Here is a 15,027-nt window from a genome sequence, read left to right as displayed (position 1 = left end):
CGTCACAAAGTCACAAATAAGATGTGGAACTTGTGCGAGGTCGAAGAGTTCGTGCGAGAAGGCCCATCCGAAAATAAAGGTTTTATTAGCTGTCTTCTGCTATGTAAATTCCTATATATAGGAGCAACCACCATTGTATTGGGAGAGAGATCTTTTAAGAGAGTTGAGATAGAACTTTTAAGAGAGAGAAACTAATTTGTTCCCCAAGTTAGGGTTTCATCTCATATCTTTATATTGATTTATAAACTTAATAAAATCCTTTTAAGTGTTCTTCATTATGATTTCCTAGCTTATTCTATAGATTACTTAAGGGGTGTGGAAGTGGGATTTTCCGCTACTACAAGAACACTGACTTGAAAATGTAGATAACACACACAACCATTAGCCAATGACACACAGAGATACAGTTTCTATCATTCATTCAGAGTCGCATAGGTGCTTGTTCATGTCTTCGATGACCTGATTGCAGAAAGGTAGATAAGCAATGGGAGCTGGAGAATCTTGGTTGATTTTCTCATACTCAATAGTCCATGTAACAACGCATCCATTTCCAGTAGGCTTTGGATTGGCTTCGATTATCAAATCAAACTTCTTGTAATCCTTCATCAAGTCTCCTTCAAATATACGGTGATGTAACGTTCTTGTTTCATCATTATGTGTTGTTTCCTCTACTGTATGAAACGTTTTACCCTCTGCGTATATGAGACAGACATTTTAATACCAAGTCGCGAAGTATAAGCCAAATCTAATTAAGCACCTATAATATTATTAAGGAGAACATGAAGTGCATATAAAAGTAAAATGATAAATTGCACTAGTGGGTCTATACATACCATGAATGAAGTTCCATTCCTTGATACAGCCGGAACTCTTTGCATCTCCATTAATAACTTTGATGCTATCGTAATGATGAGGAACTGCCTTTTGTACATCTTCTGGGTGCTTAAAAATTTGATAATATTTATCAGCATCGCAATTGACCTCCAATCCAATTACAAGCTTCCCAACTAGACCGGAAATACCATGATGAGCCATTGACGGTTGATGGTTAATGTTGCCTTTTTTTCTTTGTACAGAACTATATATGGAACTATGGAAGGAGCAGGTGATAATGAGAACCAGTACTAGTTGAACAGGTTTATATAGGGAAAGAAATTCAAAGAATGCACGCAGCGTATGGTTATTGTGCGCTGCATCGGGGCCTACAACAGTGCTGAAACGTGATTAGTCTGTCTAAAATAGGCACATAATATGTGGAGAAAGTGGTTCCGTTGTACTTGTTATAAAAATGAATAAAGTGGTTCAACTGCATCTTAAATGGGAGCATATCAGTTTTAGTGAATGTTATAAACGCGATCTAATAAATGCTGAAATTGGACTGAACATTTTTGGGGCGACAAGTTGTGTTTAACAAAAGCAGATGATGAAATTGGTGCCAGTTATTGATTGCAATCAAAAATAGCCAACAGTAGGATATGACCATACTGCAAGTCTTAATTATCATAAGACCATACATTAAATATTAGGAGGACCATGCATGTTTAAGGTCGGTACCGACAGTATGTTCAAAGAGCAGCCATGGAAAAACGTTTTCCATGATTGTAGTTCGCGTTTGAATTTCCATGCCACGAACAATAATTGTTATCTTATAGGTTAAAAGAAGCAATCAAAAAAAAAGAAAAATAAAATCCACAAACAATAATGCAATACGCCTATACCTTCAAAAGTCTATGATATTGGTCGTATTATTGATATTGGTCGATTGACACAGCGTGAAGGTGCAAAGAAAGTCATAGATTATATTTATTTCAACACATGCAAGGATAAACAGTCATTATAATCTATAAATTTATGACTTTCGTTTCTCGGAGAACATCTCCAACAGTGGATCAAAAATTTAGATTTGGTTGCCAACTGGTAAAATAATATGGTCTTTTGCATATTCAGATCAGTTAGACCAAATTTGAATTTTAAAAAAGTGGGTAAACTCATATTTTCAAAACATAGATGCGTAAGCTCTAATTTGAAGACATGTTACAGTAATAGTAATATTACTGGCATGGTAACGAAAAGTGTGTTTGAAAATATCGGTCGGGTACGTGTGATCGACAAAGATGATAGATATCACTGTAACTTGCAAATACCCATATAGTCTTTATTTTGAATAAAGCACACACATTCGCGTAGTGACATAGTACAAAGTACAGACCCAAATGAATGCTTCTCGCTTGAGATGGAGAATAAATATCATCTCTAAGTTAGGTTTTTTTGTTTGGTTATGAGGTGATGTTTTTTCTTTTTTCTTTTTATAAGCAACCGCCTTCAAAAAGGCTAACGATCCCCCTCAACAATCGGCATCGGTTAAATTGGAGGAACATACCAGTACATAGTAAAATTGTACGTTTTGGCCCATTTGGCAAGTTCATGAGCCACAAAATTACAGATACGTGGTTGAAAAGTAAACAGACAAGCTACAAGACTAGAAGAGAAAGACTGGATATCCATATAGATAGCATCCGTTCTAGAGTTTCCATCAAACATGCCAGCAGAAAAGTGATTGATCAAACTCTCAGCATCACTCTCAATAATGAGGTGAGTAAGCTTTTGCTCCACAACTTTTTTCAAAGCCTCCCAACTAGCTCTGGCTTCAGCTTCTTCAGCAAACTCCACTCCAAAGACAATAAAAGCACAAAAAGAGGCAGTGTTGGAGAAGTCCCTCATCACAAAGCCTGCACCATTTTCCCCAGAAAATTCATCATAAGCTCCATCAGTATTGCATTTTATCCAACCAGTCGGTGGGGAATCCATTTGTCACAAACACCAATAGTAAATAACATGGCTCTAGATCTCGTAAGAACATCAGTACAGTTTTCTTTGATGTTTTGAAAAACCAGGTTATTTCTGCTTTGCCAAAGGGACCATAGAATAGCAACAAAAAAGCATTGATCTCCATCAGAGAGCTTAGAAACAGGATCCACTAACCATAAAGACATCCAATCAATAAAAGATTTATTGCTAAAATCTAAGTAGTACCACAAAAGGAGGAGTGGAACCAAACACGACTATCAAAGGGACACAGGAAAAAAGTACGCATAATCGATTCATGAGGGACACAATCAACAGAATTCATAGGCATTCTAATATGTAACACAGTTCTAACAGGTAATGAATTTCTGGTAGCTTTCAGGGTAAAAATTTGAATTCTGTATGGCACATTAGTTTTTCAAATGCGCTTCCACATAGTACTACATGGGGAAGGCCTGAGCCCTCGAAGTCCCAAGTAAGCAAATTTAGAAGTAAATCTACCATTCTTTAAAATATCTCAAGCCCTCCTGTCAAGAGTGCAAATATAATTTAAGGGAATGGTGACAGTCTTCTTAACAAAAGCATCATCAAAGTGGGTGTTTAGTCCATTGACATCTCAAGATCTAGTAATATGATTGATAAAGTAAGAAACTTTAATAGTTGGATCATGAGGCATCAGAGGGTTAGGAACAACAGAACCCAGTGAAGGAATCCATTTCTCACACCAAGGGTCAAGATGTGATCATCGCCAGCTAAATTTTAATATATTGACCATATACAACAATCCAGGTGATAAAGGGTTTAATGAGTTCCTTTATAGCATGAAGATATTTCCAGGTCCAAGAATAGTTAGCAGGACACTTAACATTTAAGAAATCTATTCAGGGAAAATATCTAGCTTTAAGGGTAATGGCTAACAGGCAATCATGGTCCTCAATAATCCTCCAAGCATTTATAGCTAACATAGCAAGATTATTGACTTCAGCTTTCCTGAAAGCAAGACCTCCTTCAGACTTAGGAGAACAAAGAATATCCCAACCCAAAAGATGAAGCTTTCTATCTTTTGGGTCAAGGGTCCACCCCCCCACCCCAAAATTTACATAAATGTGAATCCATTTTTTTGCAAAGATGTTTAGGGATGGGAAAGGCACTCATTTGATACAGGGGTATAACTTGACCAATATGTTTAACCAAAGTGGTTCTAGCATCTTGGGAAAGAAGCTTATAGAGCCAAATGGAAATTCTAGCATCAACTGCTTGGAGAATACCCATATGGGTTTGAATTTTAGAGGCCTTAAAAGAAGTAGGAGTTCCCAGATATTTTTCTCTTAAATCCATGTTACTAATGTCAAGGATACTAGAAAGCTGTTATTTTAGTTGTTCAGGAATTTTTTTACTAAACATAATACCATACTTGTCAAAATTAATTTCTTGATCAGAGGCCAAGAAGTATATTTGAAGATACTCTCTGATAGTCTGGAAGTCTTCAACAGTAGTCTTAGAAAAAAAGTAAGAAATCATCAGTAAAAAGAAGGTGTGTCATAGCAGGAGATTTTTTGCACACCTTTATGCCTTCAACCAAACCTTTATGGAAAGAACATCAATGTAATAGGATAAGGCCTCAGAGCAAATAATGTAAAGGTAAGGAGACATAGGGTCACCTTGTCTTAAACCTCTTTCAGGTTAGATAAGACCAGTAGGGCTACCATTAAGAAGAATAGGATAAGAAACAGTGGAGATGCACTGATTTATGAGTTTAACCCAATGGTCAGAGAGACCTATTTTTTCAAAAAAAATTCAAGAAAAGACCATTCCAACTTATCATAGGACTTAGACATGTCAAGTTTGATGGAAAAAACACCAACTGCTTTATCATGATGATTGACAGCATAAATGTCCTCATTAGCTAGAAGGATATTATCATATATACTCCTTTTAGGAACAAAAGCAGTTTGGTTTTGGGAAATGATGTTATTCATAAAAGGTTTTAATCTGTTAGCTAGAGTTTTAGATAGGATTTTGTAACTGAAGTTACAAAGTCCTATGGGTATATATTGAGAGACCAACTCAGCTAGAGGGACTTTAGGGATGAGAGCTATGTTGGTATGGTTTAAAACTTTAGTTATGTTACCTATTCTAAAGCAAGTTTGAGTCATATTAACAACAACTTCCCCCACAATATCCTAATGTTTTTGATAGAAAAGACCAGTAAAACCATCAGGCCCAGGGGCCTTTTTTCCTCCCATTTGGAACACAACATTCTTTATCTCTTTAGCAGTAAGAGGAGAATTTAGGTAGGAGTTATAAAGTTCATAGAATTTAACAGGAAGGTCAAAAAGGATCCCATCCTTGAATTGTTAAAGGTGTTAAGAATAGATTTCTCTTTCTCCTGAAGAGGGTGACTCTATGAAAATATGATGAGTTTCTATCACCTTCCACAAGCCAAACCTCTTTAGATTTATCTTTTCAGCAGAGTTCTTCCAAATTGTAAAGATATTCCAATCGCTCCGAGTCTTGAAAAGACACTAGAATCTGTAGGAGTAGATGTCTGGGTTTCCACCAATTCCTATTTAGTAGAGATATTAGTTTCTATGTTGCCAAAAGAGAATTTGTTCCAATCACGTAAGCCTTTTTTTGTATTTAAAAGTTTATCTTTAAGCTTATAGGCAGGAGATCCCACGACATTAATAGACCAAGAATTGAGTATAATGTCTCTACAAGTGGGATCCTCAATCCACATTGCCATGAAGTGGAAAGGCCTAGGCATATAAATATCATCATAATTAAAGCCAATATGCATAGGGAAATGATTAGGGGAATCTCTAGGCAAATTATTCACACAAATTTTAGGAAATAAAATCTCAGCAATAGGATTAATTAATAAGGCATCTGTCAAGTCGTTCAATAATAAGGTCAGGACCTTGTTGCATATTGTACCAAGTAAATCTAGGGCCATAGAATCCAGGATCATGCAAATCGAAGGTGTCACAAAAATTTCTAAGGTTAAGAAAATCTAAATCATCAACTTCTAGACCACCATTCGTATCCTCAGTACCTAATAAAACATTGAAATCACCTATAAAGAAAACTGGTTCATCTACAGGTAGATGAGGTAACTGGTATTGATTCTCCCAAAAAGCTTGTCTAAAACTACTATTGGGTTCTTCATATATGAAATGTAAATGACTAAGTTTGGAATGGATAATGTCAGAGGAAATAACATAGATGCCCCTCAAACTAGATGATAAAACATTGAGTTGAATTTCCTTTTTAAAGGAAAGAACAAGACCACCAATTCTTCCAATTCTTGGAACATTAAAGATGTAGGGGAAACCCATATTTCTTAGTATTCTAGCAGTCAGATCTTTATTCATTTTATTCTCCGAAAAAAGATAATGTCAGGGTTAATATTTCTACATAACGGGCTAAGCTCCTTATTAGAAGTCTTTTTACCCAAACCTCTAATATTTCATCCAAGCACATCAACATTATTGACATGAAATAGATTGACATTGGTAGAAGCATTAAAAGGATCAATGATATGAGGGGAAGGATTTGAGTTTACCTGAGTGGTGGAAGCAGAACCACCATCAAGAGTAGTGTCACCATAAACACCATTTTTGGTAGTCTCCTGGGTAGAACTGAGATTCAGAGATGCAGCGGCATGAAGAGAATTATTGCGGACACTATCATTGCTTTGGGTATCATCAGTAGGAACATTATAAGTGCCATAAGGATCAACTAGGGAATGGGTATTGAGAGTGCAGTTGGAGAGGTTAATAGCAGGTTGATCTTCTAATTTGGTGATAGGAGGACAAAGTTTCGAGTAATCAGGTTCAAAGTTATCAGATTCATTTGGGATAACCACGATGCTAGATAGAGTAGAATTGCTTGCTCTGATGCGTTTCCTCAAGTCAACTCTTGGATTGATCTTCCTTTTGAAATTGGACAGGCATCATGCTCAGCAGCTGAGGAGATAACTTCATCTTTAGTTATGGAAGGTTGATTTATCGGAATAACATCCTTTTTGAATCTTCTAGAAGAGTTGGTGGTCCGAATCAGGCCCCAATTCGACGACTCAGGAGGAACACTTGAAGTTTCAACTGTGACATTCTGAGTAGTAAATTTCTTGAAGAACTGGAAGGACATTATTCAAATGTGTTGAGCTTTGCTGGATAAGCCCAACATGAAATATTTTTAAGGCAGTAGATCGATAATAAAGGGACCCATGTGGAGACTGTTAGCTAAACCTTTTTGAACCACAATATCAATATTCTGAGCTAAATCTTTGGATTATCCTTTGGTGTTGATATGAGCATCAATAGTATCCATTTGAGTTTCTTGAACTACTTTAGTGGGAGACATGATAGTATCTTGGATCACCATGTTGGTAGCAGGTGGAGATTGTTGAGACTCTGATTCTTTAGGCACCATTATCTTTGAGACAGCTGGGAGAACATGTTTGGACCTTGAAGCAGCTGATTCTTGTAGAAGGTTATGTTTAGATTTCCAGGATGGACAATTAGCATCTTTGTGATCTAATATACGACAAGAAGTATAGAAATATCTTAGGACTTTATAGTATTTGCACTCAATTAGAAAAGGTTGAGCTCTCCCTCAAGTGAAGAGAGGAATTCCAGTAGGTATATCTTTCTGAACACACACTCTCACACGTACTATAAAATTCTTCTTTAAGGTATGATTTCTATAAGGTGATTGAGCTTTTACTAATTCTCCAAGCTTGAGAGTGATCTTTTGGAGATCCTCATATTTTGTGCATTCCTTTGGGATGTTGCATAAGATAAGCCAAAAAATTTCCCAGTAAAAGAGACTTGATGATTTTCTGGCCATCCATTAGGGGGAACAACTTTGAGAACCATTAGAACCACAAGCATACCAAGGTCTCTGCTTATTAATCCTGTTAAAGTCATTCTCTGCCAAAAATCTGATAAGAACTTTGTATCTCAATCCATTGAAAGTAGTAACAAAAGGTGTTTAAGCTAACGGCCATTGGTTACAGATATAGTAACGAATATAAGAGGTAGGAATAAGAGTTTCACAATGAATGTAGCCAACAATACACCATTTCCAACTATTATCATTTTCAGCTAAGATGACTGTTTTATCTATGAAAACTGGTTCAGTTAAAGATGAGGGTAAGGTAAGTTTTTCTGCCATTTGGGTTGTGAGGTTTTGAATTTCAAGGTCTTCAGGTGAAGCTGTTATCTGAGATGGAGTGGATTCCATATAAATCATAATAGTGATAGTGATGATAGAATTTTTATCAAATAAGATAGATTGTCTAGAGATTAAAATAAGAATTTGAAAATAAAAGATTCTTGTAGCATCCTTAGGATAGTGATATGGTCTTATCATACATATGTGAAGATGCAGCCAAGAGATGTCATCTAAGGTGGACTGATCCTTAAAACGGGAACTCTGAGAGAGTTGAAAATTGTTTGGAAAGTAGGTGGATGGGGAATGTTATAAACTTATGTAAGATTCCCGTTTTTTGTATTTAAACAAAGATCTCTTATCAGAGATACTAGATAACTTGGTACCCTTTTTTGGAGCAGCAGAAAGGGACATATACTTCGATATCACGTGGGACTTGTAAAAAAGAGCCAAACCAAAGGTATACCAAATCAAATAACTTAACATTTTTCTTGTTACATAGTGCCTACACGTGAGAATGATGGATAGGAAGGTTGGTGAGTATTTAAGAGCTTTGTCTTGGCATAGTTGGTGGACGAGAATATCATTGCACAACATTCCAAATGTCATGTACGTTGTTGGGGATGGTAAAAATAAAAGGTGGTAATTATAAAATTGGGGTTTGTGGGGGTAATTATCATATTTACTGGTATTGAGGGATGAGGTTTTTTTTGTAAGGTGAGAAACCAAGTTGACCTGAGCGGTATGGGTAATAATCCGACTGCTGGACGTACCCCAATTAGTAACGGTTCCTCTCAACAGGTGCTCCTTACTATGAATCTTCATAAAACCAACAATTTTAATTAAAACCCAAATAAACTCTTCAAAATTAGGTGGCCTAACAATACGCCTCTTAATGGCAACCCCTGTAGTTGCAGAAAATCCTACAACCACATCCATATAAGAATCTAAATAATACACTAAGTAATCATGGTGAAAATCATTCATTTACTCATTAAAATCTTAAAATGGATACAAGATAATACAATGACTTTACTCGTGAATATGCTGAAATCATCAAATACGTCATCTCAGTTTTGCTATGTGCGATAATATTCGCTTGTATTAGATGATATATGTTTCGCATACATAATGAATGTGCGATATTTCACTCCAACAACCCCAGCAGGATTCAAGGCAAATGAAGCATCTAAGATTAGACTTTGAAAATAGGATTTAATATATTAATGATGGTTTCTAAGGGGTTGTGCACGGATTGAAGTGGAGTGAACAGCCAAGCGACAAGACGCTTGACCAAATCCCTTAAAGTGCCATTTATGGTTAATCTACCACCTTTATTTAAAGGAGACATTGTGATAAACAGATTATTTTTCCAAATTAAACCAAAAATAGAAATCAAAGAGAAATATTTTAAGAGATAAGAAGATGACCGATACTGCAAACAGTTCTATCGGTAGAAGTAACCCAATATCACCAACCGATTCTGATGCAATGTGACTGATAAGCACGTAACTGCCACATTTCATACCCATATTTTTATTATTTGGGACTCAATATTTTGGATAACAACACTATTTTAGTGCTTTTACAGAAAGTACAAGCAATTCAGATTATCAGGAGCATAAACAACGAAAGCATTGGCGTATGCGACAAAAATAACAAAACGTAGCTGGCCTGATATTTTCATATATCAGCAGCATTCGCGGCCAGGGAATGATACTAATGGAAACAGAGAATTATATTTGTTTATTTGGTCGAGAACTTCACAAGTTATCTCTCGAGAAGCAACAACTTCATTTCTTTTCAAGAGAGGGTTATGAGCACTATTGTTTTGTGACTGATGCTACTGGTGGAGTTATTTTATATGAACTGGTTGCAACCGATAGTTAATGGGAGATGCAGATGGTGGAATATGGATGACTGCTGGTACCAGAAAATAAAAAATTACAGTGCGACTCTATCGCACGGCCAAAATAATATCTTGAGGCAAAAATAAGACCTATTAACTGGAGAGGCTGACTAAGACCTCTACTTAGGGAGGCTCAATAAGACCTCACTAACAAACACCAAAGAGACCTAAGCAAATTAGCATGCGATTTTATATTTTGACAATTGTATTCGCATAAAAACATTTTATTTCTTAAGATGACTATATTCGCACGACTAACACAGTGCATGAATTCGCATATACATTGTTTTCTTATATATAAACCTCGTTTTATATTCGCGTAAAGATATGACTTGTAATCACATAAAATTCATCCTTTTTCAACGGGCTCTTCTTTTTGAATAATGTATCATAAATGCGTTATTATCTAACATACAAAAAATAGAGGCAAGTATGGGAATTATAAAAAGAAGGTATTATTTGCATGTCTATAAAATAACTTTGCATAGAAACGAATTACAGAAAGAAGGTATTATTCGTATGTCTAGAAGATAACTTTGTATAGAAACAAGTTTGTTGTTCTTTAAGTGTGCAGCAAAAAAGGAATCTGAACAAAGACAAAAAGAAACTAAGGCTCATTCTGGGGAACTTCATCATACGAGCCAACAACTTCAGTAGTGGGAGTGGTACTTGGAACATAGGTCTTCGCAGGAGCTTCAGCGTGACAAATAGCATGGGCTTCAATAAAGGGAATCGCTTCAGAATTTGGTACATTAGGAAGATCATTACCAACTTCATCATCCTTGGGATGATCTCCAAGAAGAAGTATCTCTTCATCACAGCTATCGTAACCATAATCACAATCGGGTTCGGGAATAGCCCCGTTGTCAGAGATATCGAGAGGTTGCACTTCTTCTAGAGGAAGCATGTTGGAAATACATATTTCATCCGCGAAAGCTTTATCCTTGAGGTGAGGTTCACGTGCGACATCCTTTTGAGCGTTCTTCACATAAACCCTCATCATATTCTCGAGATATAAGCATCTTCTTTCCTCCCTATTACGTGAAGCCGAAAGTGTGGAGGAGAGGTTCCTAATATCCTTGTGAGCTTTGGCAAAGTCAGACCTTATCTTACGAACAATAAGTTGGTTGTGTTTCTCAGAAACTGCAAAAACAAAGAAGACCAAAACCAGTTTAGAGATAATGAAATTGCACAAGACCAATAGTATGCAAGGGAAGTTAAAAGATTAAGAGAGGAAGCCATCTTGAAGTGACTACCTTCCATCTGAGAAAGAAAATATTGGGACAAGGCAAGACCGCTATTTTTCATACTCTCCAAATGTTTATCAAAATCATCACCTATCATGCCTTCGAGACATGAGCGAATTTTCTTCTCATCTTGAGCGAGAGACGCATTTTTCTTCTGTAAAAGGTCATGCGAACTTCTCAATCGAGTGTGTTGTTCGCGAAGCTTATTCAGTTCTACAGTCATTTTTATCTTGCTATTTATAACCTTCTCTTTTTCCAATGGCACTTTCTTCATATCTCTGTCATATTGGTTCCGAAGGATGCGAAGGGAATCCTCTTGCTCAGCAAAGGTTTGCCAAAGAGCAAGATATTTCCGAGTATAATTCGACTTTTTTCTCAAAAAGGTTTGCTTTTCCTCCGTTAGTGTAATGTTTTCCTATGACAAAGTTTGATTCCTTAAGTCAGCACTATACAACAACCCAGAAAGATTGGACATTTGGGAATTTAGGAAGTCATTCTGAGTACTAAAGCCTTGGTTCTCATTTTTAAAATTATCAATTTGGTCAAGAAAATACGAGTGGTTATTAATCAATTGATCTAATTGATGTTGCAATTCTTTATTATCCGTACAAGCATCCTCAACAGAATATTGATACTCAAATCTTTCCATGACTCGCTTCTGGTTTAAATCTTCATATTCGCGCAAGCAAAGGCAAAGAAGGGAAAATACATGCGAACAGATACATGTAACGAAACTCAAAGGAAGAACGTAAAAGGATAAAGTCATAAAGCAAGCGAGAGGCAAAAGTGCATACCTCTAACTTCTCTGGAATGAACATCAGCTTTCAACTTGGCATTCTGGCGAGTAAGCTCTTGAATAATATAACTAGATTCACAAAAAGCCCCCGGCTTGAATGAAGCGGCGCCGAGATTCCAGGAAATCGCAACATTGACTGAGGAGTCTAGTTGAGTAAAGATCTACTTCCTAGTAAACTTATCCGGAAGAGAATCACTCAATAGCTTGACAAAGGATTCACATAGGCGAAGTTAAGAGGGATCGTTAGGAGCTGAACACGCGATATGTATAATATCAAGGAGAGGTCTAGTACTCGAACCAACAACCTCAGAGGCACCTGACTCAGAAACAGTAATATTCGCCTGAGAAGAAGCAGCTGTGCGAAGAGGAGAAGTAGTTAATACTATACTCATGGAAGGAACAACTGAGGAAATCCTCGAAGTAGATGAAATATAACATTCCATAGATAACGGGATGATCGAAGGGACAGAGAGGGGCATATCTTACAATTATTCCATTACTTCCTCAGTAGAAAAGGTGATAGCTTGAGTAATGGCACCTAATTCATGGGAGGTGGATGTCAATTCTAAAAAAAAGAAAGATTTATAGGAGCTGAGAGGATAAGGTCCTTACAGGGATTCTGAATGAAATCACCAGAGGAAGCAGAGGGTAACGAACATGCGAAAGTCTCCACTTGAGAAGAAATAATGGATGGTGAACGAGTAGTATTGTTCGCTTGATCAGAAGCGGCCGCATTCGCTTGAGTAGCAGGGACAATCCCCTCGGAAGACCTCTGTTATACTGATCTAGATTTCTTTTTGAAACTCAGAATATCCATGCGAGTATCGATAGTATGAGGTTTCCTACTTCTTCTAGACTTCTTCTCTCTCGCGTCATTCTGCGAATGACAACGCATATAAGAAACAGAGGAAACAATATTTTTTTAAGGAATAAGATGTTTCTTAATACCTTGTTATGCGAGTGATTCATCTTGAGAGATTTGTCAACTTCGGACCTTGAAGAAGAATTAGGGTCTGGAACGGTAAAACGGGCTCAATAGGAAGAATTTTCGCTGCAGCAATACCAGTATGAGAATTATCAGTAACAGCAGCAGTAGGACAATAATGGTGATATGGGAAGAACAGTAGCAACAGAATGACAATGGAGACGACCAGTTACAAACAACAACAAAGAGCATAATAAAAGAGATAAAACGAACCTTTGGGAGGAATCCATGGAGTGCATACAGATAAAGAAAAGATGAAGATTCGGATGAGACGACAACTCGAAGCGGTTTTAAAGAAGAAAAGACCAAATAAAGAGAAATCTATATCTCACGGAAAGATTAAATAGGGAAGAAGATGACCGGCTGCACCAGGTGGAAGAGGAGACGTGCCGGTAGAAAAGTGGAAAAGTAAGAACGTGTGGACGGTTATGCCAAAAATCCGGAGACCTGTCGGCTAAAAGGAATATGAAAAGTTGATAGGGTGCGGCAAATCACATTGAAGATGTGAAGAGAGTCATTGGAGCAGTTTCTCTCATCGTTCTTTCCATAGTAAAGATCGCTAAGAGAAGAGGAAAAATGTCGGGGTAAAACATCTCACATCAAGTAACTATGCGAACCTGTGGTTTTATAAAAGAGCGAACTTCTTTCGCTCATAGCATATCCCAGATGACGGAGTCCATGACGTCACAAAGTCACGAATAAGATGTGGAACTTGTGCGAGGTCGAAGAGTTCGTGCGAGAAGGCCCATCCGAAAATAGGGGTTTTATTAGCTGTCTTCTGCTATGTAAATTCCTATATATAGGAGCAACCACCATTGTATTGGGAGAGAGATCTTTTGAGAGAGTTGAGATAGAACTTTTAAGAGAGAGAAACTAATTTGTTCCCCAAGTTAGGGTTTCATCTAATATCTTTATATTGATTTATAAACTTAATAAAATCCTTTTAAATGTTCTTCATTATGATTTCCTAGCTTATTATAGATTACTTAAGGGGTGTGGTAGTGGGATTTTCCGCTACTACAAGAACACTGACTTGAAAATGTAGATAACACACACAACCATTAGCCAATGACACACAGAGATAAAGTTTCTATCATTCATTCAGAGTCGCATAGGTGCTTGTTCATGTCTTCGATGACCTGATTGCAGAAAGGTAGATAAGCAATGGGAGCTGGAGAATCTTGGTTGATTTTCTCATACTCAATAGTCCATGTAACAACGCATCCATTTCCAGTAGGCTTTGGATTGGCTTCGATTATCAAATCAAACTTCTTGTAATCCTTCATCAAGTCTCCTTCAAATATACGGTGATGTAACGTTCTTGTTTCATCATTATGTGTTGTTTCCTCTACTGTATGAAACGTTTTACCCTCTGCGTATATGAGACAGACATTTTAATACCAAGTCGCGAAGTATAAGCCAAATCTAATTAAGCACCTATAATATTATTAAGGAGAACATGAAGTGCATATAAAAGTAAAATGATAAATTGCACTAGTGGGTCTATACATACCATGAATGAAGTTCCATTCCTTGATACAGCCGGAACTCTTTGCATCTCCATTAATAACTTTGATGCTATCGTAATGATGAGGAACTGCCTTTTGTACATCTTCTGCGTGCTTAAAAATTTGATAATATTTATCAGCATCGCAATTGACCTCCAATCCAATTACAAGCTTCCCAACTAGACCGGAAATACCATGATGAGCCATTGACGGTTGATGGTTAATGTTGCCTTTTTTTCTTTGTACAGAACTATATATGGAACTATGGAAGGAGCAGGTGATAATGAGAACCAGTACTAGTTGAACAGGTTTATATAGGAAAGAAATTCAAAGAATGCACGCAGCGTATGGTTATTGTGCGCTGCATAGGGGCCTACAACAGTGCTGAAACTTGATTAGTCTGTCTAAAATAGGCACATAATATGTGGATAAAGTGGTTCAACTGCATCTTAAATGGGAGGATATCAGTTCTAGTGAATGTTATAAATGCGATCTAATAAATGCTGAAATTGGACTGAACATTTTTGGGGCGACAAGTTGTGTTTAACAAAAGCAGATGATGAAACTGGTGCCAGTTATTGATTGCAATCAAAAATAGCCAA

The 15,027-nt window shown here is 36.9% G+C and overlaps 3 protein-coding genes across 3 annotated transcripts; all 3 read right to left on the bottom strand.

Annotated features, from left to right (window-relative positions):
- Nucleotides 1-208: 208 nt before the first annotated feature.
- Nucleotides 209-1,098, bottom strand: LOC113320574 (major latex protein 146-like). Its single transcript, XM_026568481.1, has 2 exons — nucleotides 834-1,098; nucleotides 209-692 (listed from the first exon to the last, which is right to left on the bottom strand). Exons 1-2 carry the CDS (start codon nucleotides 1,033-1,035, stop codon nucleotides 418-420), a joined length of 477 nt encoding a protein of 158 aa, XP_026424266.1. The 5' UTR covers nucleotides 1,036-1,098; the 3' UTR covers nucleotides 209-417.
- Nucleotides 1,099-2,361: 1,263 nt separating this feature from the next.
- LOC113323974 lies at nucleotides 2,362-2,808 on the bottom strand. Its single transcript, XM_026572320.1, has one exon. It carries the CDS (start codon nucleotides 2,806-2,808, stop codon nucleotides 2,362-2,364), a length of 447 nt encoding a protein of 148 aa, XP_026428105.1.
- An 11,050-nt stretch (nucleotides 2,809-13,858) lies between these two features.
- Nucleotides 13,859-14,732, bottom strand: LOC113320383 (major latex protein 146-like). The gene is made up of 2 exons (XM_026568297.1): nucleotides 14,431-14,732; nucleotides 13,859-14,289 (listed from the first exon to the last, which is right to left on the bottom strand). The coding sequence occupies exons 1-2, from the start codon at nucleotides 14,630-14,632 to the stop codon at nucleotides 14,015-14,017; spliced, it is 477 nt and encodes a 158-aa protein (XP_026424082.1). The 5' UTR covers nucleotides 14,633-14,732; the 3' UTR covers nucleotides 13,859-14,014.
- Between the last annotated feature and the right edge of the window lie 295 nt (nucleotides 14,733-15,027).

Source organism: Papaver somniferum, chromosome 11 (assembly GCF_003573695.1).
Source record: "Papaver somniferum cultivar HN1 chromosome 11, ASM357369v1, whole genome shotgun sequence".
Classification (NCBI taxonomy): Eukaryota; Viridiplantae; Streptophyta; class Magnoliopsida; order Ranunculales; family Papaveraceae; genus Papaver; species Papaver somniferum.
Note: the sequence above shows the minus strand (reverse complement) of the source record. Positions and strands in the feature narration are given on the sequence as shown.

Coding starts and splice junctions, on each gene's coding strand:
- LOC113320574 (XM_026568481.1), bottom strand. CDS start 1,035: ATGGCTCATCATGGTATTTCCGGTCTAGTTGGGAAGCTTGTAATTGGA. Junction 693..833: donor GGAATGGAACTTCATTCATG/GTATGTATAGAC, acceptor TCATATACGCAG/AGGGTAAAACGTTTCATACA.
- LOC113323974 (XM_026572320.1), bottom strand. CDS start 2,808: ATGGATTCCCCACCGACTGGTTGGATAAAATGCAATACTGATGGAGCT.
- LOC113320383 (XM_026568297.1), bottom strand. CDS start 14,632: ATGGCTCATCATGGTATTTCCGGTCTAGTTGGGAAGCTTGTAATTGGA. Junction 14,290..14,430: donor GGAATGGAACTTCATTCATG/GTATGTATAGAC, acceptor TCATATACGCAG/AGGGTAAAACGTTTCATACA.